The following is a 27,870-nucleotide window of genomic DNA, read 5'->3' as shown; positions in this document are numbered from 1 at the left end:
GACTGTCTACAGCAGGAATACATCACAGGAGGCGGTCTACAGCAGAAAACCTGTCCTCAAGGATACCTGTTAATGGTCACTGACTGCATTACCTGGGCAGCCTGGGCATTCTTTTGTGATGGTAAATACTTTAGTTCCTGAATCCAGATCACAGGCCCACCCTGTTCACACCTCCTTAACACAGTATTTGTAAGCACAAAGACAATGGGAAGGCTTCCATTTGCCTCCTTTACTGCAGAGGAATATTTGAGTACGTTTCTGAGCACAATTCCAAGTGTTGGTGCTGACCTTTCAATCCCTAAACGGCCTCAGTCCTGTATACCTGAAGGAGCGTCTCCACCTCCATCGTTCAACCTGGACACTGAGATCCAGCGCCGAGGGCCTTCTGGCGGTTCCCTCATTGCAAGAAGTGAGGTTACAGGGAACGAGACAGAGGGTCTTCTGGGTAGTGGCGGTTGCCCTGTGGAATGCCCTCCCATCAGATGTCAAGGAATTAAGCAGCTATCCTATTTTTAAAAGACACCTGAACGCAGCCCAGTTTAGGGAAGTTGTTAATATTTAATGCTTTACTGTTTTTAACACTCGATTGGGAGGCGCCCAGAGTGATTGGGGAAACGCAGCCAGATGGGCAGGGTATAAATAATAAATATTATTATTATTATTATTATTATTATTATTATTATTATTATTATTATTATAGGTCTGTGGTGCTCGATGTTTAGGCATAGTAAATATTAGGATTTAATTAGAACTTGTGTGTTATAGCGGGGATATGTTATAAGATAGTCTCAGTGTATTTTAGAAAGGGAGTTATGTAAAGGGTTTTTTTCGTGTTTGATCCGTGTTTCTGTGTAAATACTGTGCGTCAGACTGAGAATGTCATCAGGAAGGTCTAGGAAAGGGTGCACCTGCTTCTGAGCATCAGAAATGAGCATGGAAAGAGTTAATATCATAAACCTACCGGAATCGGCCCCCTCCCTTTGTAACAAGCAGCTGTAGGTCTTTTGGGATTTAATATCAGCTCATGAAAAGTTGGGCACATGACCCGGAAAGCTGCCTGGCTCCCTCAGTCTGAAGGCGGAGATATGCACCACACGCCATAGTCGAATTCGGCTGGACTTGCCATGGGAACGCAGAAGGGGCAAGCAAGGAAGGGGGACACGGCCAAAGAAACCTGCTCTCACACAAGTGCCCCCCCTGCCAATTCCGTAACCTTAGCAAAGCCCAAGTTCAAACACCAGCCCCTATTTAAAAGAGGCCCCCGTAATGACGACACTGAACGGTTGCCGTAAGTTACTCTTCCAAGTCCCAAAGCACGTAGCAACTCCGGTCTATTTTGCAGGGCTGTTGTAACGGGGACCCCCTACGCCCAGGGCAGCCCAAAGTAATGTATTACCACTCGTTGTTGTTGTTGTTGTGTTCCATGGTGAGACTCCAAGGTCTTCTGTGTCATCTTTCCTGTGCAGTGGACGCTCAGGTTGTGAACGTGATCCGTGTGGGAGGCTCATTCACAACCTACAGCGCTGTGTCTGCACATGTGTGGGTTGCGATTTGGTGATTCTGCACACGCAGAAAGCGTGATTTAGTGGTTCTGCACATGTGCGAGCGCTGAAACCCGGAAATAACCCGCAAGCCGAAAACACACAACTCGAAGCATCTGTAACCCGAGGTATCACTATTTTGGAAGGCAGTGAGAAGGCTGTCCTCAGGGCCTGCTCCACCGTCAGGGAGACTGAGGCAGCCCCCTCAGGCAGAAGGTGCAGGGAGGGGCAAGGAGGGGACGGAGCTGAGTCCTATTTGGCCAGCCCTGATTTAACCCTCTATCCCAGGCATACGCAACCTAAGGCCCATAGGCAGGAAGTTTGGAAAAACTTTAAAAAGTATAAGAACTCACATTAGGTAGTCAAAAAATAGTAATTGAAACAAAATGCTTAAAAAAAATAAGATAATTAACATTTAGCTCCTGTTACACATTATATCCACATAAGTCAATAGAAAAAGCATAAAGAGATGATGTTCAAGATGTGCCCTTTGGGAAATTATAAATCCTATTATTATTATTATTATTATTATTATTATTATTACATTCAGGTGGACACACCACTGATTTCATCTCCTTTCTTTTCTTTCCCACAATCAGTGTTATTCACCTTTAATACTCACCTATTTCAGTGTCACATATATTTTTATCTTGTGATCTTCAGTTGAAGAGAGGTATACAAATTTAATAAATAAATCCCAGTTGGAGCAGAGCTAGAATATCCAGAAGCCCTTGGCCACCCAGGGCAAAGGAGGAAGAACACTGAGAGAGGCCTGGACATGGAATCTCCGCTAAGATAAGCCAGTGTCAGGAGGCAGGTGCGAGACCCGGCGGCATATAATTATTATAAATCATAACTGGCGTGGGTGTCTCAATCTGGCCTTCCCAGCAGTCAGGCTCCAGCTGTTTTCCTTCTGCATCTCCAGTTCTCTCCATTCAAGAATGCAAGGCTGAGAGATGGAGGTCCAACCCCAAGAATATTCTCCAACTGAGCGCACCTTCAACCGACCACAAGCACCAAGCCTTGTCACTAGACTTATATATGGGTCTCCCAAAATGGTCAGTATGGACGTCTTGAGGCCAAAGGGACTGTGCAGGTGATGAATAAAGATCTAGAGGTCGAAGGGGACAAAATGTGTCCCAAGGGGTGTAGGATTATAGTGCAGAGAATGAAGAACTTCATGATGAACTTAGGACCCTGATGAATAGTGGGCAGGTTCATGGAACATAGAGCAGCTCCCTTTCCTGTGAGAAACCACTTTTTATAAAACGTAAACCCCCACAGTTCAACCGTATTCTAAGATAATCCTGCTTCATTAACAATAATTAAGGGTTATAAAAGGCTGATGATGCATGACCATTATTTTAAATTATTTCATTTGCCTTTCCTAAACATTTGGAACATGTGGAGGACAGGAGAGATTGTACAAGAAATTAAAATAAGAGCAGCTGTTAATTGATGTGTGTAATATTCCTTTGTTCTCTTCCTAGAAAACAAATAGGATTTTCTCCCCACCCCATTGAAAGAAGACAATGGAGAAGGCAATCAGAATTCTGGTGGGCCATGTCCAATAACAAAGAAACCATTTAAATACATGGAGTGTGAAAACAGACAACATAAACTATTTGAAAGCATGGAGTGTGGAAGGAGCTTCACTGACAATGGAAACCTTAGAAAACATCAGTGGTCTCACTCAGGGGAGAAACCATTTACTTGCATGGAGTGTGGAAAGAACTTCACTACTAGCAGAAGCCTTAGAATTCATCTACGGACTCACACAGGGGAGAAACCATTTAAATGCATGGAGTGTGGAAAGAGCTACAGTCAGAGTGGACAACTTAGAATTCATCAACGAACTCACACAGGGGAGAAACCATTTAAATGTATGGAGTGTGGAAAGAGCTACAGTCAGAGTGGAAAACTTAGAATTCATCAACGGACTCACACAGGGGAGAAACCATTTAAATGCATGGAATGTGGAATGAGCTTCAGTAAGAGTGGACACCTTAGAAGACATCAACGGACTCACACAGGGGAGAAACCATTTAAATGTATGGAGTGTGGAAAGAGCTTGACTACTAGTGGAAGCTTCAGAATTCATCTACGGACTCATACGGGGGAGAAACCATTTAATTGCATGGAGTGTGGAAAGAGCTTCACTACTAGCGGAAGCCTTAGAATTCATCTACGGACTCACACGGGGGAGAAACCATTTAATTGCATGGAATGTGGAAAGAGCTTCACAGAGAGTGGAAAACTTAGAAGTCATCAATGGACGCACACAGGGGAGAAACCATTTAAATGTATGGAGTGTGGAAAGAGCTACAGTCAGAGTGGACAACTTAGAATTCATCTACGGACTCACACGGGGGAGAAAACATTTAATTGCATGGAGTGTGGAAAGAGCTTCACTACTAGCGGAAGCCTTAGAATTCATCAACGGACTCACACAGGGGAGAAACCATTTAAATGCATGGAGTGTGGAAAGAGCTTCACTACTAGCGGAAGCCTTAGAATTCATCAACGGACTCACACGGGGGAGAAACCATTTAATTGCATGGAATGTGGAAAGAGCTTCACAGAGAGTGGAAAACTTAGAAGTCATCAATGGACGCACACAGGGGAGAAACCATTTAAATGTATGGAGTGTGGAAAGAGCTACAGTCAGAGTGGACAACTTAGAATTCATCTACGGATTCACACGGGGGAGAAAACATTTAATTGCATGGAGTGTGGAAAGAGCTTCACTACTAGCGGAAGCCTTAGAATTCATCAACGGACTCACACAGGGGAGAAAACATTTAAATGCATGGAGTGTGGAAAGAGCTACAGTCAGAGTGGAAAACTTAGACTTCATCAACGGACTCACACAGGGGAGAAATCATTTAAATGTATGGAGTGTGGAAAGAGCTTCAGTCAAAGTGGACATCTTAGAATTCATCAACGAACTCACACAGGGGAGAAACCATTTAAATGTATGGAGTGTGGAAAGAGCTTCAGTCAAAGTGCACACCTTAGAATTCATCAACGGACTCACACAGGGGAGAAACCATTTAAATGCATGGAATGTGGAATGAGCTTCACTGAGAGTGGATCACTTAGAAACCATCAACGGACTCACACAGGGGAGAAACCGTTTCAATGCATGGAGTGCGGAAGGAGCTTCAGTAAGAGTGGACACCTTAGAATTCATCAACGGACTCACACAGGGGAGAAACCATTTAAATGTATGGAGTGTGGAAAGAACTTCAGTCAGAGTGGACATCTTAGAATTCATCAACGGAGTCACACAGGGGAGAAACCATTTAAATGCATGGAATGTGGAAAGAGCTTCATTCAGAGTGGAAAACTTAGACTTCATCAACGGAGTCACATGGGGGAGAAATCATTTAAATGCATGGAGTGTGGAAAGAGTTTCAGTACAAATGGAGTTCTTACAAAACATCAACAAACTCATACAGGGGAGCAACAATATAAGTCCTAGGGAAGTGGACCGAGATTCAGTTGTAGTGGAAGTCTTACAAACCATCAAAAGACTTCGAGGGGTAAGAACCGTAATAGTGGAAACACCTTCAGGCCATCAATTAACTCAAAGAAGAGAAAGGATTTAGACAGAAGGAGTGTTCATCCTGCTTTGGTTATTATGCAACACTTTTTAGAGTGTAGGACCTGTTTCTCTCCAAGTTGACACTTTTTTTTTAATAGCTTTTATTTTGCTTAAACAGGTACATATAAACAGCCAAAAATTACAAAAGAAAATTCCTTAATAGTAATGAAAAAAAACCTACAAAAACACAAAAAATATTGAAGTACATGACACAGAACATAAGCAACTATGGGAGAGATAAAAGAAAAGAAAAAAGAAAAATAGAAAAAGAAAAAGGAAGATGAGCCAAAGCAGGAAAGCTCATCTATTGTACACTTCCGTCAAACTCAACAGATCATTATTCTTATCAATTAACTTTATCTGCATTCCAAAGGAATCCCTCATCTTGGTATCAGGGAGCATTTCTCTATGCGATATCATTCTAAACATAGCCAGATCTTTCTTGCTGAGCCCTTGTCCCCTAAATAATTATTTAAACATTCCCATTCTTCTTTCACCATCTTTTTAGGTTTATCTCTTATTGCATCTGTCAGCTTTGCGAGCTCCAAGCACTCGCACAATTTGACTACCCATTCCTCTTTAGTGGGTATATTTTTATCTTTCCAGTGTTTTGCCACTATAACCCTTGCTGCTGACGTTGCATACATAAATAGCCTAGTTTTGTTTTTGGGAATATTATCTGAAACCATTCCTAGTAAAAATTCTTCCGGTTTCTTGCTAAATGTAGTTTTTATCAATCTCTTTATCTCTTCATAAATCATGTTCCAAAATCTTTGTATTTCTAGACAGGACCACCACATATGGTAGTATATTCCTATCTGTTCCTTACATCGCCAGCACTTATTATTTGATTTATTTATTTTTGCAAGTTTTACAGGGGTCACGTACCACCTATAGTACATTTTCATAAGATTTTCCCTTATAAGGAGACAAGCCGTGAATTTTATATTTTTAGTCCATAATTTGTTCCAAATATTGGGTTTGATCGTATGTCCCAGGTCCCTCTCCTATTTTACTGTAATTTCTTTGATATCTTCCTCCTTTCTTTGCCAATTCAAAAGTAGTTTGTACATTTTAGAAAGTGCCTTTTGATTATTATATAAAACATCCTTCTCTAGATAGGATTTTTTTTGTCAAATCCTTTGGTTCTTTTATCCTTTTCAAGGGCGGCTTTTAATTGATAATACTCCAGCCAGGTTATTCCCTTCTGTTTCAATTCGCCTAGGTCCTTTATTTTCGGATCACTACTTGTTTCCTCTACTAAATCCTTATATGTTAGCTAATCGCTGTTCATATTCAGCCTGTGGACCGGAACAGATTCCATTGGTGACAGCCACCATGGTGTTTTGGTTACTACTGATTTTTTACTCCTCTCCCATACTTCATATAATGCCCTTCTCACAATATGATTTTAAAATCCTTTGTGAGATTTAACCTTGTTATAGCCTATGTAGCCATGCCACCCGTACACAATATCCCATCCCTCCAGATCTAGGACTTCCATGTTTTTAATTAATATCCATTCCTTTATCCATGTCCAGCACACTGCCTCAAAGTACAGTTTAAGGTCAGGGACCGCGAAGCCTCCTTTTTCCTTCAAATCTGTTAGTAGCTTAAATTTTATGCGTGGTTTTTCCCCATGCCAAATAAACTTGGCAAGGTCTTTCTGCCAATCCTTAAAACACTTTACGCCTCTAATTATAGGTATTGTTTGGAACATAAAAATCATCTTTGGCAATACCATCATTTTAACTGTGGATATTCTCCCCCACAGGGACAAATTCAATTTTCCCCAAGTCTCTAATTCTTTTTTTATTTCCTTCCACTTCTCATAAGTGTCCTTATATAAGTTTATATACTTTCGTTCACATCAATAACAGGAAATCAATCTTAAACGCATGCAGCGTATGTGAGCTTTTGTTGTTTGCATGTAATGTTGTCTAGACATGTATTTAAATAATCTATAAAGATGAATGTATTGCAAAGAATGCTATTTTTGTTCCAATCGTTACAAATTTTAGATAAAATGGACTGTTTCAAGAAGTGGCAGAGAGACATTTCTAAATTCGTCTGGCAGGGCAAGAAGCCCAGAATAAAATTTAAAATACTAACGGATGCAAAAGAAAGAGGGGGATTTGCCCTGCCAGACCTTAAACTTTATTATGAATCAGCAGCTTTCTGCTGGTTGAAGGACTGGCTGCTTCTTGAGAACACAGACATTTTGAACTTAGAAGGTTTCAACAATGTTTTTGGGTGGCATGCATATTTGTGGTACGACAAGGTTAAAGCACATAAGGCATTTAAAAACCATATTGCCAGGAAAGCACTGTTTAATGTCTGGATACGATATAAAGACTTACTTGAAAATAAAACCACAAGGTGGTTGTCACCGATGGAGGCAAAAGCTCAGAAAAGGCTCAATATGGAAGCCAAGTGGCCAAAATATTGGGAGATCTTAGAGCAAGAAGGAGATAAATTGAAATTGCAGAGTTTTGAGAAATTAAAAGATAGAGTGCGAGATTGGCTTCATTATTATCTAATAAGAGAGGTATATAATTTGGACAAAAAAATTGGCTTCCAGGTGGAAAAATCAAAGTTGGAAACAGAATTGCTAGATCCCAATACAAAGATGCTTTCAAGAATGTATAACTTGCTGTTAAAATGGAACACTCAGGATGAAACGGTCAAATCCGCTATGATTAAATGGGCACAGGATGTTGGACATAACATTATGTTTGCTGACTGGGAACAGTTGTGGACCACAGGTATGAAATTTACGGCATGTAATGCCTTAAGAGAGAATATTATGAAAATGATATACAGGTGGTAACATGACACCAGTCAAGCTTGCAAAAATCTATCATTTGCCTGATAATAAATGCTGGAAATGTAAAGAAACTGAAGGTACATTCTTTCACCTTTGGTGGACGTGCCCAAAGATTAAGGCTTTCTGGGAGATGATCTCTAATGAAATGAAAAAGGTATTTAAATATACCTTTCTGAAGAAACCAGAGGCCTTTCTCCTGGGCATAGTCGGCTAATTGGTGCCAAAGAAGGATAGAACCTTTTTTATGTATGCAACAACAGCAGCAAGAACACTGATTGCAAAGTATTGGAAGACACAGGATTTACCCACACTGGAAGAATGGCAGATGAAAGTGATGGACTACATGGAATTGGCAGAAATGACTGGCAGAATCCGTGACCAGGGAGAAGAGTCGGTGGAAGAAGACTAGAAGAAATTTAAAGACTACTTGCAGAAATACTGTAAAATTAAGGAATGTTAAAATGATATCGGATGGAAAATAAGTGGTATTGGTAAAAAGATTATTAAGAATATGTAAATATGGATTGATAATGGTTATAAACACATGGTTATAATAGGTTAAGATACTGAGTAAAGATAAAGGACAGGGTAAGGATTTGCTGAAAGGACTTTTAAACGGGAATACAAAAGGGGAGGTGTGAGGAGGTCAAAGAACTAAGGAAATGAGTTGAAAGGTTATTGAAAGATGTTTGTGTTCTCTTTTTGCTGTTTTGCTGTCTTATTGTATTGTTTTTTGTTCTTTTTGTTTTTTTGTTTGCTTTTATTGATGTATTGTAAGGTATTGTTTGATTTGTTTATTTTTTATTGTTCTTTTTCTTTTTCTGTATTTTCCAAACCCTTAATAAATATCATTTAAAAAAAATAGACATGTATTTAAATAATGAAGGTAACATTTCACAATAGTAAGTAGAATATAATATTTAACGTGAATCTGTAGTGTTGATTCTGAATGAGGATGTACTGAGACTGAGCTGGTTTTGGTGTTTGGTGGAGGGAGCTGGAAATGTTTGTATCTGGGAATGGAGAGTTGCTCAAAGTGGAGCCGAGACTGGTGGTGTTGCTTTGGAAGCAGAGTTAGACTAATATTATAGGAACAGCAGCATAACTCCCATTGTTATAGTTGCAATAGTGGAACCATGAAGACACAGAAAGATTGAAGACACCTACTTATATGCCAAAGGTAATCTTGAAACCCTGATCTATTCTTTTGATTTATAGATGCATTATGTCAGATATAATGTGTATAGATATATTTTGTGGCAGGAGAAATAAAAGGGGCATTCCCTGGCATAACCAGGAAAGGCTCTGTTCCCAGCTGCACGTCTTGCATGGGGAGGGAAGGGGGCACAGGGAAGAAGGGGCCGTACCAGAGCATCTCAAAGCAATGTTGGGAGGGGGACACATGGTGACGCAAGTGTGTGTAGAATGCTATCCCAAAAATGACGCAGGCGAGAAACAATATGGATGAGTATAATGTGGAAGGAGTTTCAGGTAGGTCCCAAACCCAGAGTGCTAAGGGTCAGCTTCCTCCAATTCCACCAGCTGCCCCAAGGCACGATCCCCCTCTGGGCCCTGAGGGTGGAAAGTCTCCTTGCACTTTTGCAACTGGACATGATCCGAGGGAGTCGTCCTGCCAGCAGAGCACAATGCATACTATTGATGTAATTATCTTATTGTTGCTGTTGCCATCATGGACTGGCTGGATGCAGAGAAGGGGGGAGACCCTTCTTTTTGCTCTCCTAAATCTTCCACCATTCCTGCTTCACTGGATTCCATGAGTTCTATTTTTATTGGGGGGGGGGGGGCTTTTCTCTATCCTCTTTCTCCATTCTATCTGACATGTGCATCCTTCCTCGTCTTCTCTCCAAACTGAAAGGTCCCAGATACTGAACTGTGCACAGTACTCCAAATGTGTTCACACCATAGGTCTGTTGAGAATTTCCATTCCTCAAGGAGCAGATATGGGTTTGTTATGTGTCACATGTCGGTTTACATTCCAGCACAGTATGCTGGGAATTTCCGTTGTGCGTATAGCTTTTGCTTTTCTCTGTCTCTCTGAGAATACAAAGAGAGAGGTGGAATGTTTCTTTGTCCTGATTTATGATTAATAAATCCGTAGTTGTAGTATGCTTCCACAAGCCTCACGCCTATTCTGTGTCCGCAGTTCGCTCTGCTGATATAGTGTGCCCTGGCTTTGAAGCCTGGGTCGCTGATTTACATTGGAGCAGAGGCTGATGGGTCTTCGCAGCGGGACGGCTGGAAGGAGATGACCCACCTGGGGCTAGCCAGCTGGCCTTGCGACCCTCTGCATGCCACCAAGATCTGCACTACAACCATTAGGAGAGTAGCAGGTGTATTTTCAAACGGTTCCCTAAACATCCCCAGCGTGAGATTTGCAGTTTTCCCAAGCCAGTGCACACAGGGTCAACAATTTCCCAGAGTTACCTAACATGACCCCAAGGTCTCACTCCTGGTCCCTCACCTCCTCCTCATCAATCCAACGTGCATCTGTTTAATCTTTTTGACCATGAACTGGAACCCTGCCAGAACCAATGGATGGTGCCAGCTTGGTTCTATGACAAAGGAACATGTAAAATGTCAAACATCAAGAACTTCCCTGAAGGCCTTCAGAGGTCTTCCAAAAGTTACTTTCTCTCTGACATCTGATGATGATGATGATAATAATTATTATTAATAAATTATTATGGGGGCGTGTGTTCCACAGGGAGGGCGCCACTACCAAGAAGGCCCTCTGCCTGGTTCCCTGTAATTATGAGGGAACTGCCAGAAGACCCTCGGAAGTGGACCTCAAGTGTCCGGGCTAAATGATGGGGGGGTTTTCTTTTCCTTGTGTTAGATGGATGTTGAAACAAGGTGTGATTGACTAGGCCATGTCTGGATCACAGATTTCTACCCAAGAGCCACAATTGCTTTGCATTCACAAACACTATGTGAAATATCACTAGTAAACAGAATAATTTAAACAAGGAAACCAACAACAGTATTAAAATTGCAGGAAGAGAGAAAAAAACTGGATTAAAAATGACCCAACCACAAGATGAAAAGTCTCCATACTTAATGAGGGAAGGGGGAGGCATGGGGGGGGGGGCTTTTGAAGTCTCCCTGCTGGCAAGGGAATTCCAGAGCAAGGGCGCCTCTGTCTGTCTGGAATCCCTCACTGCCTCATCTCCAGCAGGAAGGGAGGATTTCCAGACTGGGACCCTTCACTGTTAGGGGGAGGTGCTGGGACATGGGCAGCTGGATGGATGGAGCCTGCAGAAACGCACCCCCCCTTCCTTTCACAGGACTGTTGTGGTGTTGCTTGTGTGTGACAAGGCAACACTCAAGAACAGTTCCCACCAACCAACGTTACATCATTCCTCCACTGCCCACAAGAGGGCGATCTTTCCTCTACACATGGTAGAATCCTAGAATTGCAGAGTTGGAAGGGACCACAAGGGTCATCTAGCCCAACCCCCTGGAATTAAGGTATTTTGCCCAAAGTGGGGCTCAAACTCCTAACCCAGATTCAGAGTCTCATGCTCTACCGGCTGAGCTCTAAAAGGGAGTTTCAGTTCAAGCAGAGCCCAGAATAATTAGGGTTGCCATATTTCAAAAAGTAAAAACCAGGACAACCCCAAAACTGTAGAGCTTTTTTTTTTTAGACAAGGCCCCAAATAAACGCCAAAAAAGCCCATGATTTTTCGACTGACTTGTCTTAAATTCAGGACAAAGTGTCATCTTTTGGAAATTCTGCCTTTGAAATCTTTTGCAAGTCTTTCTTTTGAATGGAGGGGGGGGCGTTCAATCTGGCCAGTCCCCACGCAAAAGAATAAATGCAAACGTATCAAAAAGGGCAGCATTTGGAAACCACCTGGTTGCAAACCACTCTGGGTCCTTTGGCCTCCTGCTAGCAGAACTGCCTGAACTGCTGACTCCGCACATGGGAGCAGAGTAGGACTTACTTCCGAGTAAGCAAAACAATTTTTTTTTTCCTTCCAGTAGCACCTTAAAGACCAACTTAGTTCTTGGTATGAGCTTTCGTGTGCATGCACTCTTCTTCAGCTCATACCAAGCTCATACCAAGAACTAACTTAGTTGGTCTTTAAGGTGCTACTGGAAGGGGGAAAAAATTGTTTTGACTATGGCAGACCAACACGGCTACCTATCTGTAACTGTTCCGAGTAAGCAGGCATCGGATGGAAAATTGTGTATCAATAAGGCTTTTGGCCATGAATTTATACCTACAGCTAAAATGAGAAAAGAGAAGAGGTTCTTTATGCAGGCCCCAAACTAGACCCCAAGCAGCTATTTAAGGGCAGTGAGGGAAGAATTATGAGTTTGGAAGTGTTAACGGAAATTCAAGGGTCCTCTTGGGCAAATGAAGACACCGACCAGAGCAAGTCAGAGCAAATCAGCAGCCAGTAGGCTCGGTCTTTATTTAGAAAAAGACTGTCGCGACAGGACTCCCACCGCCCACAAGGTGAAGCAAAATGGAAGCCCCGAACAAAGGGAGACCCTAACTTTTATTAGTTGCTAATCCCCTAAGATACACCCTCAGAATTACATCACATTTACATCACGATTATATTAAAAATAGGAGGAGTTGGGGAGGGGCCGCACAGGTAACCCGAGTGTCCTGACACCTGGCCGGGGCCCCCTTCCCCCTCCCCGCATGAGTCATATACAAAAACAAAGGAAGAGGGCGAAGTTTCCTGCCCCCTGAGGAGAGTCCGGTCATAGTCTTTTGTGTGTGTCTGCGCGGAATACACCAAGATATGCAGTTCATTGTGTCTTTGATAGTCTCCTGTCTGAGCCCATCACTGATGGCTATCAAGGTGGTCACGTCTAGTAGGAAGGAACACAGAGTACGTGACTGCTCGGTTAAGGGATTATGGCCGCTTGATTTCGGACCACCCTCCCTTTGATAGTCTTTGTAATATCCAGCAGAATAAAAGTGGTCCGGTGAAAATCCGAAGTACGGCTGATTTTTAGTGAATTTATGAAGAATATTGTCTTTGAAGTTCAAAGCACTTTCGCCTTCAGGAAGCGGCTTGCTACATTTTGATTAGATCAGTCACGGTCAATTGAACTCGGAAACTTTGTATTGAGAGCTGTCAAGGGAAAGGGGGAAAGCGGCAGTAGCCTGCAGTACCTGCGTGGCCGCCGCAAGGGGCGCTGTTCGGTAATGTTGATTGGCTGAGGCGGGCGCCGATTGACAGCGGAATTTCGGCCGGCCGGTCTACTCACAATAAAAATAGGGCTGTGCGGAGCGCTATGGCGATAAGCTGTCAAACTAGCGCTTCCTTATTTACGGAAGGCTTTAAGGGATGGCCCTCTAAAGGGGACATCTCCAGGGTCGGGGGGGGGAGATGTGTGCGTGTGTGAGTGTGGTGCTTGTGTAACACGTGTCTGTGAGTTGGGGGGGGGTTTCCGGCGACAGTTCCCCCCTTCGGAGATAAGATTGCAAGGGCAGGGAAGCCGTGCAATCCTTTTCTCCGCATAATCAATAGAGGCTTGGGATGTCATACCTAGAGTCCAGGGTCCGGAGGTTATGCAAAGGTCCCAATTCGATGGGAGTTGACTGGATCTCTGCCGTCGGTGGCCTATAGATGGTGGTTGATCGCGGACGAAGGGCAGGAAGACAGGAGCCGCAAGTTTGACAGCACATCGGGAAGCAGTGAATCATGCAGCAGAAGAAGGCAACGCAGATGGCAACCGTGATCAGTATTAAGAGGCCGTTCCCCAGAAGTTGTTTTATCCAAGTCGACCCGGGTAGCCAGCTCCAGAGTTGAGTGTCCGACAGGCCCTCATGTTGGATATCTCTAAGTTTATCGGTCAATTTGTAGATGTTATTAAGGTGTTCTGTGATGTTCAGGGTCTGGTCAGTGACGTGCGTGCAGCATTCGGTTCCTATGAGGGCACAAACTCCTCCAGTCGAGGCGAGTACGTAGTCCAAAGCAAGGCGGTTCTGGATCGAATTTTGCCTGACCTCGGTTAGTTCAGTTAAGATGGATTGGGTAGCTGCATTGGATTCTTCCATAAAGTTCAGCAGTATGTCAGTCAGTTTAAGGATGTCAACGTGGTTTGAGCCGGCCCCATAGGCGGGAAAGAGGGCTCGGCCGTAAGTTTCCCCGTTGGCTGCAACATCGGAGAGCTCCGACAAGTCTTTTGCTCTCTTATTTCGCCTCTTTCCAGGGGGAAGCTCTTGGGTAACGCGGACCCCAGGTAAAATCAGTCCAAGATAACAGGTGCCACGGGAGTGGGGGCTAGCCCATACGTAGCCGCGGTGGCCACAGATCCAGAACAACCCTTGCAGGCACGAGTCTATGCGTGTCGAGTTGCAGCTCGGCATCCAGGGAAAAATCAGTCTCACACCATAAGGGGTTCCGAAATATGGTTGCTCCTAGGGCTAATGCAGCACAGCTTTTATTGTGTGAAATCAGAAAGATACAAGCCAAGGAAAGATACAAAATACAAGCCAAGCAATTTGTTCTAGCCAGCAGATAAGGACCTTCGTACTAGACCGTGCGAGCGATCAGGCCATGCTACGTTAGCCAATCATATAGGACAGCACGAGCTGTTCACGCGCTGTTCATGCTCCAAGGATGCTTCTAGCTATGAGATCACCCTGCAACAATAAGAACTTTGCTCATGCTCTCATATACAAGCAATCATTTTCCCACATGTCCTCTTTTCTTGTTTATATTGTTAGAGGAAAAAAGAGGGACCATTAGTACACTTCATTGCCTAAGCGTCTACACTTTGCAACATAAATTCCTCTTGTAACCCCTGTGGTGGGCCGTGGTCGGTACCACCATGCAGTGCATTGGGAAATCAAAGAGGGTATGCATTGAATGCAACAACACACCATAATGAAGCCAGCAATACATGCAATTACAATCAATAATATTTTTCTTAACCATAATCCATTAGGCAACCAAGAAAACAACCACTCCCATGGATCAAAACCTTCAGGTGGATTCAAAGGATTATGAGCTATCATTTGTTCCATATAATCAATAGTAGCAGAGATATTGGTCGATTGATCGGTTATATACATACAGCAATGAGAATGAATTAAGGCACAAATTCCACCTTTAGAAGCAAGGATCACATCTAAAGCATAACGATGTTGAAGAACTACATTTCTTATTTCTGACATTTCTTTGTTAATCATTTTTAAAGCCAAGATAGTAGAATTAAACAAGGCTTCGGTCGAATTTGCCAATCTATGCAAATCACGGTAATTCATCCCTACACCTAAAGAGGGAAAAAGGGATCTAGAGATGACTGTTCCTGTATAATGAAAAATAGGTGATTATACTTCCCTTCTGTTATGCAAACAAACAACTGGGAGCTTATCTATTTTTTATATCAGGGGTATCAGTATTCCTAGAGTGTAGGTTCCAGAAAAGGCAAAGGTTATTTCTTTGTAGGCCTTTGTGCCACAAAGTAACCATGAATCAGATTGAAGCAAACATGTAGATTTACTGCTTTTTCTCATCCAGTCCAACCAAACATAAAAATCTCTACACGCAGCTTGTTGTTCATAAGTCATGTAGGTTGTGACATTATTAACTGAGACTTTCGGCCTATCACTCATAGTGGTAATTAAAAAAAAAACAAAAAACAAAAAAAATCCATCAAAATACTCATAGGTCCAATTACAATATGGATAATGACCTAAAATTTTTTTTTTTCTATTATGATTATAACGAAAACAATAAGGCATTATTTTTACAAGCGATAAAAAAAAGGGGATAAACTTATACGATTATCCTTCATATTATTGCTTATCTTATATGAAGCATTTACTGGAATGCTAGAATACCATCACCAAAAAAAGCTCAAAGCTTTGAGAAGCTTTTTTAAAATCATTTTTCTCAGCAGCTAAAGGCACTAGCCAAGCATATTTCGCTTGCTGTAACTAAAAAGATTGCAACAAGGTCGAGAACAGAGCCCATTGTTCGCAGGCCTTGTTAAAGAACCATATTGCAACTTGATTTCTGTCCGGGAACCATGCCAAAGCACAAAAATGAAACAACTGGAACACACCGAACTCCCCTCACCCCCTCCCTGCCAAGAGTCCACAATAGTTCCAAGACAGCCCTCTGTACATGCTCAGGGGAACACATCATAAGGCAGGACTCGTGAGGGAGGAGAAAAAAGAATATCTGGGGGGTAAAATCCAAGTGATGCCAATAAGGATGAGAATGGTAAATTAGTCCAATGGCTATTTCCGAGCAACCTGTGTAATATTTCGTGGCTCGATTATTGGCATGTAAAAACCACAATCCAGAAGAAGTCACACAACCATTTCTGCAGATACAGGAGCCCATTTGCTGTAAATAAGTCTGACGTATTGCTCCTTGTACTGCTGAGTCAAAAGTCCAAGCCCAGTGAAGCGTGATGACACAGATGGGATGGTTGCTATTAGGAGGCAGCAAAGCTGTAATGATGTTTGGTGGTTGAAGTGGCTTCCCAAGAAAAAGGGGGGTCAATGCAGTAGGGGTGAAGATGGCCTTTCAGCGTGCCAGGAAACACTGGAACAGCTGTGGAAGAGCCTCTTCCATTGCAGAGGTGATTGTGATCTTGTCTGCTGGATCCTTATGTCCTTTAAGGGCAGGAATTAGTGGAGACAAAGTAGAGGTGGGCAGGTCCAAATAACTCTTTATCCAATTCAGCTGTCCAAGGATTTGTTGTAAATCCACCAATCTAAGATAACCAGGAAACTGTAGTTGAGGCGTAACTGGAATGGCTGCAGATGCTGTCAGCTTGTGTCCCAGGTACGTAATGGGTAAAGTCCGCTGGATTTTTTCTTTAGCCACTGTCAATCCAACAGGTTGTAGCCTTTACAGGATTTTGGGACACGGCGGAGGACAAGGCCGTGGCTAACAGGCAAGCTTTATGCGTCACACTGCCCACTGACTGGCAGGCTGTAAGGATATCAGCAATGGCTATATTTGCTGTTGTCATCAAAGGGTGCAGTGCTTGCTTACGGTCCTCATTTGCAAGCTGGCGTACAGCCAGTTCTTGTGCTGCCAGGTCCTGAACTTGCCGCTTGAAGGTATTGTACAAGCGATCAACAAATTGTCCATAGGGCTTTGCAAGGCCCTGTCTGATGCTTCCACATCGGCCATCGCGCTCATTCTTGTCATCAGGGACAGAGGCCAAAGTCTCTTGGGCTGAGGCTGTGGTGGCTGCCCAATACATAGGATCGAGGGCCAACTGTTGGGCAATAGGAAGAAAATTGCCTCCTCCCGTCAGCCCATCGAGGACATCAGTTTGGGTCAGCATGACGGGGGCTGGGGGTGCAGGAGGAATCACAGGGAAGAGATTAGGAGTTGTACAGTCAAAACCCAACAATGGGGCAGCGGCACGGAGAGATTCTTGGAGAGGAGTAGTAGAAGCGGTGCCAGAGGCCTTGGGCGCAGGAGTTGGAAGAGTGGGGGGTGCTGAATGCGAAGATTCTTGGAGAGGAGTAGTAATGGGAGGTGCAGGAAGTGAAGAATGCGGAGAATGCAGGGGAGGGACGACAGGAGGAGCCGAAGGGAAAATGTCCGGCGGTTTAGGAGGTAGGTTTGAGGCAGGCAAAACAGGTACCTGGAGGGCGGGCGAAGAAGCTGTCGCAGCAGCCAGAAGAATGTTTGAAGGAGTTAAACACGACATAGCTTTGTAGACGTTACACCAGGCATGCAAAACCTTGACATCAATTTGGGGATGATTTTGAAAGAAGTGTCCAATTTTTTTCCAATCATCTAACTCCCAATTTCCGTCCTGGGGGAACCACGGGCAGTGAGTGTCCAGGGCTTTTATAAGGGACTTAAGGTCAGCTTTCCGAACAGCAAGGTTGTTACTGGCCAAAAGGAATTTAAGGTCTTTAAAAAAATTTTTCTGTGGTGCAGAGAGAGACTTTCCCATGATTGCAAGAGTTGCAAAAAGAGCAGGGAGCACTTACCGAGGGATCCTTAGGAGGATGAGGGAGGCGCCTTTTTGCCCTGTCCGGGCGGAGATAAGTGCTGATAAGTCCGTAACGTAGTCCAGAATCACATTCACACGGGAGCTCTCACCAGGGATCCACTACGTGGATGAACGACGCGTCTGCAGCCCTGTCGGGCGAGGTGAGGCTGAACGTTGTAAAACAGCATGAAGTCCGAAAGAAATCACACGGGAGCACTCACCAGGGATCCACTACGTGGATGAACGACGTGTTGGTGAGTGCTGAATAATGAAAAACAGGCAGTCACACGGGAGCACTCACCAGGGATCCACTACGTGGATGAACGACGTGTTGGTGAGTGCTGAATAATGAAAAACAACGTGAAGTCCGAAGGCAGTCACACGGGGCACCAATTGTCGAGTTGCAGCTCGGCATCCAGGGAAAAATCAGTCTCACACCATAAGGGGTTCCGAAATATGGCTGCTCCTAGGGCTAATGCAGCACAGCTTTTATTGTGTGAAATCAGAAAGATACAAGCCAAGGAAAGATACAAAATACAAGCCAAGCAATTTGTTCTAGCCAGCAGATAAGGACCTTCGTACTAGACCGTGCGAGCGATCAGGCCATGCTACGTTAGCCAATCATATAGGACAGCACGAGCTGTTCACGCGCTGTTCATGCTCCAAGGATGCTTCTAGCTATGAGATCACCCTGCAACAATAAGAACTTTGCTCATGCTCTCATATACAAGCAATCATTTTCCCACATATGCGCCCAGTATTGAAGGTGCGGAAGAAACACTGGGAAATTGGGGAAGGGTTCCAGGGATCAGGCAAGTTCATCACACGCTTCCATGCGGACAGTAAAGTAGGGTGGGTAGAAGGGTTGCCTTGGTGCCATAGGGTAACTCTGCCGCTTAAGGTAATATCAATGGTGTACTTACAGGTACTCTCACCGATGACTTTGTCGTTGCCGCTGAATTTTCAGCAGAGGTCGCCTGTAGCGGGTCCGGTGAGGTAGATGTACTGGTGGGTTAAGTTCACAGCGGTCAGGTTCCAGGACCGTACATCAGCGGAAAGATGTTGTTCCAAGGTGAGGGGCACTCCAAGGAATGGTATGCCACTGTGGAGGTGTGAGGGAGCGTTGGCGCAGATCCAGCATTCGTTGGTGGTTGTTTGTTTTGCGATTTGGGAGATGAGTTTCACATAGGTGTTGGAATGCCAGGTGGACAGGAGGTCGTTGTTGTTGGGGTCTTGGGACATTGACAGTTCCCCCCTTTGTCGAGGTGCGGTGCCGGCAGGATGAAGGGGGTCTTGGCGCAACAAGTAGGTCAAATTGGTGGTTAGGCCTCCGCATCTCTGTGGCCCGGTGGTGTCCCATTCTGCTGTAGGCGGTACAGAGTGATGCCATCCTTCTAGGTATGCTTTGCCGTCCCAATTGGAGGCTAATCCAATATCCCAGACGCAGCAGTACCTTCGGAGGCAGATGCCTTGTAAAACGGTTTGGCGGGGGGTGGAATCTACCCTTTGGCAGTAAAATCCGTGGATCAAACGATCAGTGGGGTGGTTCTGGTCAGTATAAACTGATTCTCCACCACCGTTATCGAGGGCAGTCCAGTTCAGTGATTGTTCAGGTGTACCGTCCGAGAAAAGCACGTAAGAACCATTGAGGCAATGGGCACGGTTCCAAGGGCCGTCTCTGGTAAGGGTGAGTTTCCCTAGAGGTCTGAACGATGGTGAGCGAACAAAAAGTTCCCAGGCTTGGTGTGTGTCGAGGACAGGTGAGATGGAGTGTCGAAGGAGGACGCGAGTCTCTGGTAGGCAGAATTCAAAATCTCCAAGGCGGTCTAATGTCCCTTTTCTCACCATGTCGACAATCCCAAAGTCCAGGTATTTGTATTCAGTTTGTAATCCAGGACAAGAGGCATGTGTGCTCGTGGTGTTTTGGGAGAGTACGGTGGTGAGATGAAGGAGGAGCAGGATGGGTATGGTGGTTGTCATAGTCGAGCTGTCAAATGAGGAGCGGCGGGCGGTGGAGCTGTCAAACTGCAGAGCTGTCAGATGGGGAGCGGCGGACGGTGGAGCTGTCAAACTGCAGAGCTGTCAGATGGGGAGCGGCGGACGGTGGAGCTGTCAAACTGCAGAGCTGTCAGATGGGGAGCGGCGGACGGTGGAGCTGTCAAACTGCAGAGCTGTCAGATGGGGAGCGGTGATACCTTGCGGAGTTTCAGGCGGATGGGGGGTTTATCTTTCTGGCTAGGTGTAGTGATGAGTTCGGAAGACCACAATGTTGATGTGAGAGGTGAGTCAGGTCCAGTCTGTTGGGCCCGATTAGTGCCCCGATCTGGTCCGGTCTGTTGGGCTCGATTCGTGCCCCGATCTGGTCCGGTCTGTTGGGCTCGATTCGTGCCCCGATCTGGTCCGGTCTGTTGGGCTCGATTCGTGCCCCGATCTGGTCCGGTCTGTTGGTTTTGCTCGTTGCAGTTGTCGTCGTCTGCTGGTTGGCGTGGGACGTGGTAGGGCGAGTCGTCCGGTGTGGGTTCAGGTGGCAAAGCCGGCTTGCAGCGGGTGTGATGCAACCAGGCTGTCTTTTCCGCTACCTTAACAGAAGTTGGAGTGGTTAACAGTACTTGGTAGGGGCCCTCCCAGGTGGGCTGTAGGGGTACCTTGTGATATGTTTTTGCTAATATCCAGTCCCCTGGTAGGTACGAGTGGATGTTTTCATCTAGAGGGATGTTTTGGCTTGAGGCAGCATATCTGTGCAGACGAATGAGTTGCCTCTGTAGGTGCATCACATATTGTGTTAGTTCTGACTCGCCTACCTCTAACTCGGATGTTGGAAATTGAGTATTATATACAGGGGAGGGCCTACCAAAAAGTATTTCATAGGGGGATAAGTTTAAGTTTCCCCGGGGACAAGCTCTGAGATTATGTAAAACTAAGGGGAGAGCGTTGATCCACTTGATTCCGGAGTCGTTACAAAGCTTTCCTAGTTGTGACTTCAGCTGTTGATTCATTCTTTCAACCTGCCCTGAGGATGGGGGATGGTATGGGGTGTGCAGTTTCCATTTGATCCCTAGGGCTTTGGCGACTTGCTGAACTATCTCTGAGGTGAAGTGGGAGCCCCTGTCGCTGTCTATATGTCTCGGCACCCCGAAGCGTGGTATTATTTCGTGCAGTACAGTTTTTGCAACCATTTGGGCAGTAGCTCGGCGGGCTGGGAGGCATTCTACCCATCCAGTCAACTGGTCAATGATGACGAGGGCGTGTTTATAGCCTTGACAAGGGGGCAAATCTATGAAATCAATTTGAAGACTTTCAAAGGGGACAAAAGCCCATGGTCTGGCTCCAGGTGGACTTCTGGCAGTATGTTTAGGATTAAAGGTTTGACAAGTGTGACAGTTCTTTACTGCCGTTTTAGCGGCAAGGGCTAGTCCGGGGGCATACCAGCAGCGTTGCACTGAGTCTATAAGCTTGTCTCTTCCCCAGTGAGTACACTGATGGAGAATTCTGACATGCTTGGGTACCCACAGTCTAGGCATTATAAGTCTCTTGTCGGGAAGGTACCAGATGCCATTCTCAAGGATAGCTCCGTGATCTTCCCACCCTTGCCTTTCTTCAGGGGTGGCGGTTTTATACATTAGGTCAAAGTCTATGTCCGATGGAATTTGGGGTCCCTGGAATTCATTATCAGGAGACAGTGGTTGGAGGGCTGCTTCTTGTGCCATATGATCTGCGCAGCGGTTCCCTGTGGATACTGGATCTTTCCCCTTGGTGTGAGCTTTACAGTGGACTACCGCTATTTCCTCAGGGAGGTGAATGGAGTCCATAAGGCGCTGTACTAGGGGTGCATGGGCGATCTTAGTGCCCGCGGCAGTTAGGAAGCCTCTCTGCAGCCAGATTTGTCCAGTGGCGTGAACTAGACCGAAGCAGTATTTGGAGTCTGTATAGATTGTGACCCTTTTCCCTGCCGCTAATTCACATGCTCGAATTAAAGCGATGAGTTCGGCCGCTTGTGCACTATACTTGGCGTGGACAGGACGCGCTTCCAAGACATCTGTGTCACTAACAACCGCGTATCCGCTCTTTCGCTCCCCCCTACTATTCTAGAGCTCCCGTCAGTGTACAGTACTAAGTGAGGGTTATCCAAAGGGACATAGTCAAGGTCTTCTCGTGGTTTCTCGGCATGTCGTACTACTTGGCTACAGTCGTGGTGTGGGGTGCCGTCGTCAGGAAGGGGAAGGAGGGTTGCGGGATTTAGGGAATTCACTCTTTTTATGGTGACGTTTGATGGACTGAGGAGGATGGCCTCGTATCTATTCAGTCTCTGTATCGTGAAGCGTTGGCAGCCTTGTAGGCTAAGAAGGGTGGCCACAGCATGGGGAACGTTTACGATCAATTCATGTCCCAAAACAGTTTCTTGGGCTTTTTCTAAGAGTAATGCTGCTGCTGCCACTGCCCTAAGGCATCCCACATTCCCCAATACCGTTGTGTCTAGCTGAAGACTATAGTAAGCAACGGGTCTGTTCTTTCCTTGAAATGGTTGGGTCAGGACTCCAGAGGCTACTCCTTTGTTTTCGTGGACAAACAAGGAGAAGGGTAATCTGTAGTCCAGAAGTCCGAGGGCAGGCGAAGACCTTAGCTCGCGTTTGATTGATTCAAAGGCTTCGAGCGCCTCTGCAGTCCATTGCAATTGATCAGGGGCGCTATCGTGCGTCATTGCAGTGAGGGGCCGGGTGAACTCGCCATAACGGGGAATCCATGCTCGGCAAAATCCACTCATCCCAATGAAACCCCTGAGTTGTCTCTTGGTTTTTGGAAGGGGTAGTCTCGTTATGGCCTCGATCCTATCGGTGGCGAGGGCACGGGTACCTTGTCCGAGGATGTGGCCAAGATATTTTACCTCCTTTTGGCAGTACTGTATCTTCTTAGGGGATACTTTGTGGCCTTTGTGTGCTAATATTGTCAGGAGAGCTATGGTATCTGATTTACAGGATTCCAAATCTCGCCCGCAGAGTAAGATGTCATCTACGTAAAGTCTGAGGGCAGAGCCACCCGGAAGGTTCACATCGAGGAGATCTTGGTGTAATATGGAGGAGAAAATTGCTGGGGATTCTACGTATCCCTGGGGTAACCGGGTCCACGTTAATTGGCCTGTTTGCCAGGTAAAAGCGAAGAGAAACTGACTTTCTGGATCCACGGGGATACTGAAGAAAGCGGAGCATAGGTCTATTACGGAATAAACTACAGTTCCCTCCGGGATGGTGCTTAAAAGGTGGTGTGGGTTTGCTACCACGGCATGTCTGGGGATAACGAAGGAATTGATCAATCGAAGATCTTGTACCAAGCGCCATTTTACGGGGTGGGTATTCGGCTTTTTGACTGGAAGCAGGGGGGTATTACATGGTGAGGCACAGGGAACCAGAACTCCCATTTTGAGAAACTCATCAATCATCGGAGTGAGGCCGTCGATTGCTTCGGGAGGTAGGGGATATTGTTTAGTACAGGGAAAGGGTAGATCTTTCCTATAGTTGACTTTAACTGGGGTCGCAGACTTTAGGAGTCCGACAGAGGTCGATTCAGTTCCCCATAGCCAGGAAGGGACACTATTTAGAAGTTCAGGAGGAAGATCAATGGGTTTGTTGTTAGATTCTTGCAGGACTCCTTGGAAGTTGAATATGGAGTCGTTTGGCATATGTAAGTAAATTCCTTCCTGGCCGCATTGAATAGTAGCATTTAGTTTACATAGCAGATCCCTACCGAGGAGGTTGACTGGGCTGGAGGTTAATAGGAAGGTATGTTTTACGGATAGGGGTCCAACGGAGACGTTTGCAGGTCTAGAAAGAGGGCAATTCCGAGGAATTCCATCGAGTCCCATTACAGTTCTGGTCTCTTCCCCAGGGGTTAGGTGGCTGTTTGTGAGGGTGGAGTAGGTGGCCCCGGTATCCAAAAGACAGTTATAGGATTGGCCATCAATTTGCATGGTGCAGATGGGGTCGGAAGAGGAAAGTTGTAATATTGGGCAGAGGAAAGAAAAGGAGGCGGGATCTGCTTCTAATTGTCAATGTGGCTGATATTCTTCCATTACCATTTCATGAGTTGGGTCTGTAGTGCGGTTTCCCTGTTTGTAGGGGTTGATTGTGCCATGGGGTTGGCTGCGTGGGCGAGGTTGTGGTAGTGATGGGTCAACGCGGGGTTGTATTTGGTTTTGGAGTTGGCTGGGGCTGTGTGAAGGGGTAGGCTCTCTGTATCTCAGATGTGCCGTCTCCCTATAATCTGGGTTGTAGGGTCGGGCGTCCTTATACTCATTTCGCTTGGTTCCTACCCGGACGGAGCAATTTCTCCGGATGTGTCCTATTTCCCCACAGTTGTAACAGACGCGGTCATCTATTAGTTCAGATCCCCTTGAGTTAAACCTTTCTTTGGAGGTTGGTACCCCGGCTGCATAAGCTAGCACACGCGGGGAATCGGGTTTTTGGTCTTTCCTTTTCCGTTCGTCTCTCGAGTTGAAGACGGATTTTGCGATGGAAAGGATTTCGCTTATGGTTTTTCCGTCATAACCTAAATGGGAATTTAAAGCCTTCCGAATGTCGGCAGTGGCTTGGTCCTTAAAGAACCCTTTGACTATCACTTCGTGTTGCGGGCTTTCCGGATATATCCCACCCCAGGTTTTAATGGCAGAAACTAGGCGGGAGTAGTAGTCGGATGGGTGTTCCTCAGGTCCTTGAAGGACAGCTTGGACCTTTGTCCAGTTTACAGTTCGCTGACCAGCAGCCTTGATTCCATCTAGGATGGCTTTCTTGAAAATCTTTAAGCCCCATAGCCCGTCCGTTGTATTATAATCCCAGTCCGGGTCGTTAAGGATCGACTGAGTAGTTAGAGGGGCCATAGATGCCGGTCGATTTGGTTGGTAGCCCTCTCGAGTCAGGGCTTCCCCTGCCTTGGCTAAGATTTCTCTTTTCTCCGCTTCATTAAAGAGAGCCCCCAGGAGCATGTGCACATCTGCCCACGTGGGGTTGTGGGTTGAGAAAATGGTGGCCACCTGGCGGTGGCATTTGTCGGGGTCATCCCGCAAGGACGGCATTTTGTCGGACCAATTCATTAAATCCGATGTAAGGAAGGGTTGGTGTGTGAAGACCATACGGGGTGGACCCCCTGCCCTTTCCGGAGGTATGGGTAACGCTCGCAAGGGGAAAGCACCCTCCACTTCTCCATTTGGCGGATTATCTTTGTTTCGTGTTCTACTGGCGACGGGACCCTCCCTTTCCCCGTTTAGAAGTTGCCCATTAAGTAGAGGTTCCACGTCTAGATTTGTCTGGTCTTCGGTTAAGTTGGGCATACTTGGAAGGGGCTTAGCCGGCTGGGTAACTATCGGCGGTGTATTCGATGCACTCGAAGAAGGGGCCGGGGTGACGTTCGCGGTATCTTCCCTGGGTCCCGCACCCCCCCTTCCAGCCCCTGTCCCAGGTCCCGGTGAAGGGGGGACTCGTGGTTCTGGGTAGTAGAAAGGGACGAGGGTCCTATCCAGTTGTTCCTCTTGAGCCCTGATCTCATCATATGGAGGGGGTCTCGTAGGTTTTAAGACGGCCATCTGCCGGGCTATCCTAGCTTGTTGTTGTTGGAATAATTCACGGGCTTCGGCAAAGGCATTCAGATAGTAAAGTTGGCGGGGCTTCTCGTCGGCTAGATAAAACTTAAGTGCTTGCATCCTTGTGACGTTAAAAGAGCCGTGAGGTGGCCATCTCTGGGCCGGATCTAGATGGTGAGTAAAGGTGACCCACGCAATGTTGCAGAGGTCTCTCAATTTGGATTTTGAGAGTCCTTTCCTCCCTCTCAGCTCCTTCCAGTTTAAAAGAACAAATTGGAGAGGGGTATCGGAGTCCTCTTTCTGGTGGGAAGGCTTCGCGAAAGCCTTATCGCCTGGAGGAGCCCAGTCAGAATGTTTGGAAGCCTGGGTTCCCATTCTTCCTACGTTAAAGATAGAGGGGGTAGAGACACACACGAGGGGAAGAGAGAGGGAACGGGAGGAAGAAGAGGAAGGGGAAAATTTCCTTTCAGTATTTTTTTTTTTTTAATGTTCCTATCTTCAGAATACAATTTTTTGTTTCTAGTAAACCTCAAGAATAGAACTTAAGAAAACGTCTGCCACGGGACGCCTTGGCCCGAGAAAGTTTCAGTTACGGGACACCTTGGCCCGTCTGCCACGGGACACCTTGGCCCGAGAAAGTTTTAGTTACGGGACACCTTGGCCCGTCTGCCACGGGACACCTTGGCCCGAGAAAGTTTTAGTTACGGGACACCTTGGCCCGTCTGCCACGGGACACCTTGGCCCGAGAAAGTTTCAGTACATCTATTTTCTTTTCTCACTACCTCAGCGCTGTTCACAAGACTAATCCTAGTGTGGGGCCCCAATTCGTGAACCACCCCTTCTACCCTCCACGACAGCCTCCTGCCTATCCTTTGAGACTAGGTTCGGAATTCCCTACTGAACGCTTGCGCAGTGCAATGCCAGATCGGGGTCCGAGAAGAACCAAAGTTTGAAAGGAAGCAAACGACCTTGCGTTCTCACGTACCCGGGTCATCCCTAACAAAGGTCGCCAGGCAGGAGGGGCGGCTTCGTTTGCATGGTTAGGGCAGGGAAGAGTAAGAGAATATTTGAAAGGCGCCTCCGGACGACTCCGAGGGAAGGACGTCAGGGAAAATAGTAAAAGAGCCACGCTTTCCCGGACTCAGTTCCAAGACGGAAAACGGGGGAGAAAAGGAGAGAGGAAGAGATTAAGGCGTTCCTGGACGACTCCGAGAGGTAACACCAGAAAACCAGTAAAAGTACCACGATTTCCTTGGCCACTTTCCGAAGGGGAAATCAGGGAGAGAAGGGAAAGTTTAGGGTAACGTCAGAAATGAAAGAAGAAAGTCTGGCTGTCGTGGAGATATTCCCTTTCCAACCCCCCTCCCTCTGTATTTACTTCAAACCATACTCACGTTCGTTGATGTCCCTCGCAGATCCCGGGATCTTCCTTAGCCGGCTTTACCTCGCCTTTGCTCTCTCTGGTTGGGCTTCTGGTGACGGTTGATTACCGCCATCAAAGGGAAGGCAGGGAGAGGAAGAAAAGGATCCCCGGGCTAAGGTTGCCCGATGGCGCCCGATCCCCTCTATCTCCCCTCTCACCTTTACAGGAGAACCAAGTGTCCCTGAGTCGCGGTCGCCAACTGTTAACGGAAATTCAAGGGTCCTCTTGGGCAAATGAAGACACCGACCAGAGCAAGTCAGAGCAAATCAGCAGCCAGTAGGCTCGGTCTTTATTTAGAAAAAGACTGTCACGACAGGACTCCCACCGCCCACAAGGTGAAGCAAAATGGAAGCCCCGAACAAAGGGAGACCCTAACTTTTATTAGTTGCTAATCCCCTAAGATACACCCTCAGAATTACATCACATTTACATCACGATTATATTAAAAATAGGAGGAGTTGGGGAGGGGCCGCACAGGTAACCCGAGTGTCCTGACACCTGGCCGGGGCCCCCTTCCCCCTCCCCGCATGAGTCATATACAAAAACAAAGGAAGAGGGCGAAGTTTCCTGCCCCCTGAGGAGAGTCCGATCATAGTCTTTTGTGTGTGTCTGCGCGGAATACACCAAGATATGCAGTTCATTGTGTCTTTGATAGTCTCCTGTCTGAGCCCATCACTGATGGCTATCAAGGTGGTCACGTCTAGTAGGAAGGAACACAGAGTACGTGACTGCTCGGTTAAGGGATTATGGCCGCTTGATTTCGGACCACCCTCCCTTTGATAGTCTTTGTAATATCCAGCAGAATAAAAGTGGTCCGGTGAAAATCCGAAGTACGGCTGATTTTTAGTGAATTTATGAAGAATATTGTCTTTGAAGTTCAAAGCACTTTCGCCTTCAGGAAGCGGCTTGCTACATTTTGATTAGATCAGTCACGGTCAATTG

The 27,870-nt window shown here is 46.0% G+C and overlaps 2 protein-coding genes and 1 long non-coding RNA gene across 6 annotated transcripts in view; 1 reads left to right on the top strand and 2 right to left on the bottom strand.

Annotated features, from left to right (window-relative positions):
- LOC310701389 (uncharacterized protein) overlaps positions 1–10,295 on the top strand; it is a 171,060-nt gene extending 160,765 nt beyond the window's left edge. For 2 of the 4 annotated variants that reach the window (XM_083492177.1, XM_083492174.1), the window contains exon 2: positions 3,032–10,295. In XM_083492177.1, coding sequence (XP_083348303.1) covers positions 3,136–5,025 — 1,890 coding nt within the window. In that variant the 5' untranslated portion in view covers positions 3,032–3,135 and the 3' untranslated portion in view covers positions 5,026–10,295. Of the gene's footprint in view, positions 1–1,466; positions 1,670–2,256; positions 2,359–3,031 lie in introns of those variants that run through there. The other 2 variants (XM_083492176.1, XM_083492175.1) reach the window with 2 other exon arrangements.
- Positions 1–27,870, bottom strand: part of LOC310702107 — a 281,230-nt gene that overhangs the window by 36,509 nt on the left and 216,851 nt on the right. The window lies entirely within an intron of this gene.
- Positions 1–27,870, bottom strand: part of LOC310701896 (mamu class II histocompatibility antigen, DR alpha chain-like) — a 115,434-nt gene that overhangs the window by 54,205 nt on the left and 33,359 nt on the right. The gene's annotated exons all lie outside the window — the stretch shown is intronic.

The sequence above is a fragment of the Podarcis liolepis genome (assembly GCF_965112155.1).
Source record: "Podarcis liolepis genome assembly, chromosome: 2".
Classification (NCBI taxonomy): Eukaryota; Metazoa; Chordata; class Lepidosauria; order Squamata; family Lacertidae; genus Podarcis; species Podarcis liolepis.
Note: the sequence above shows the minus strand (reverse complement) of the source record. Positions and strands in the feature narration are given on the sequence as shown.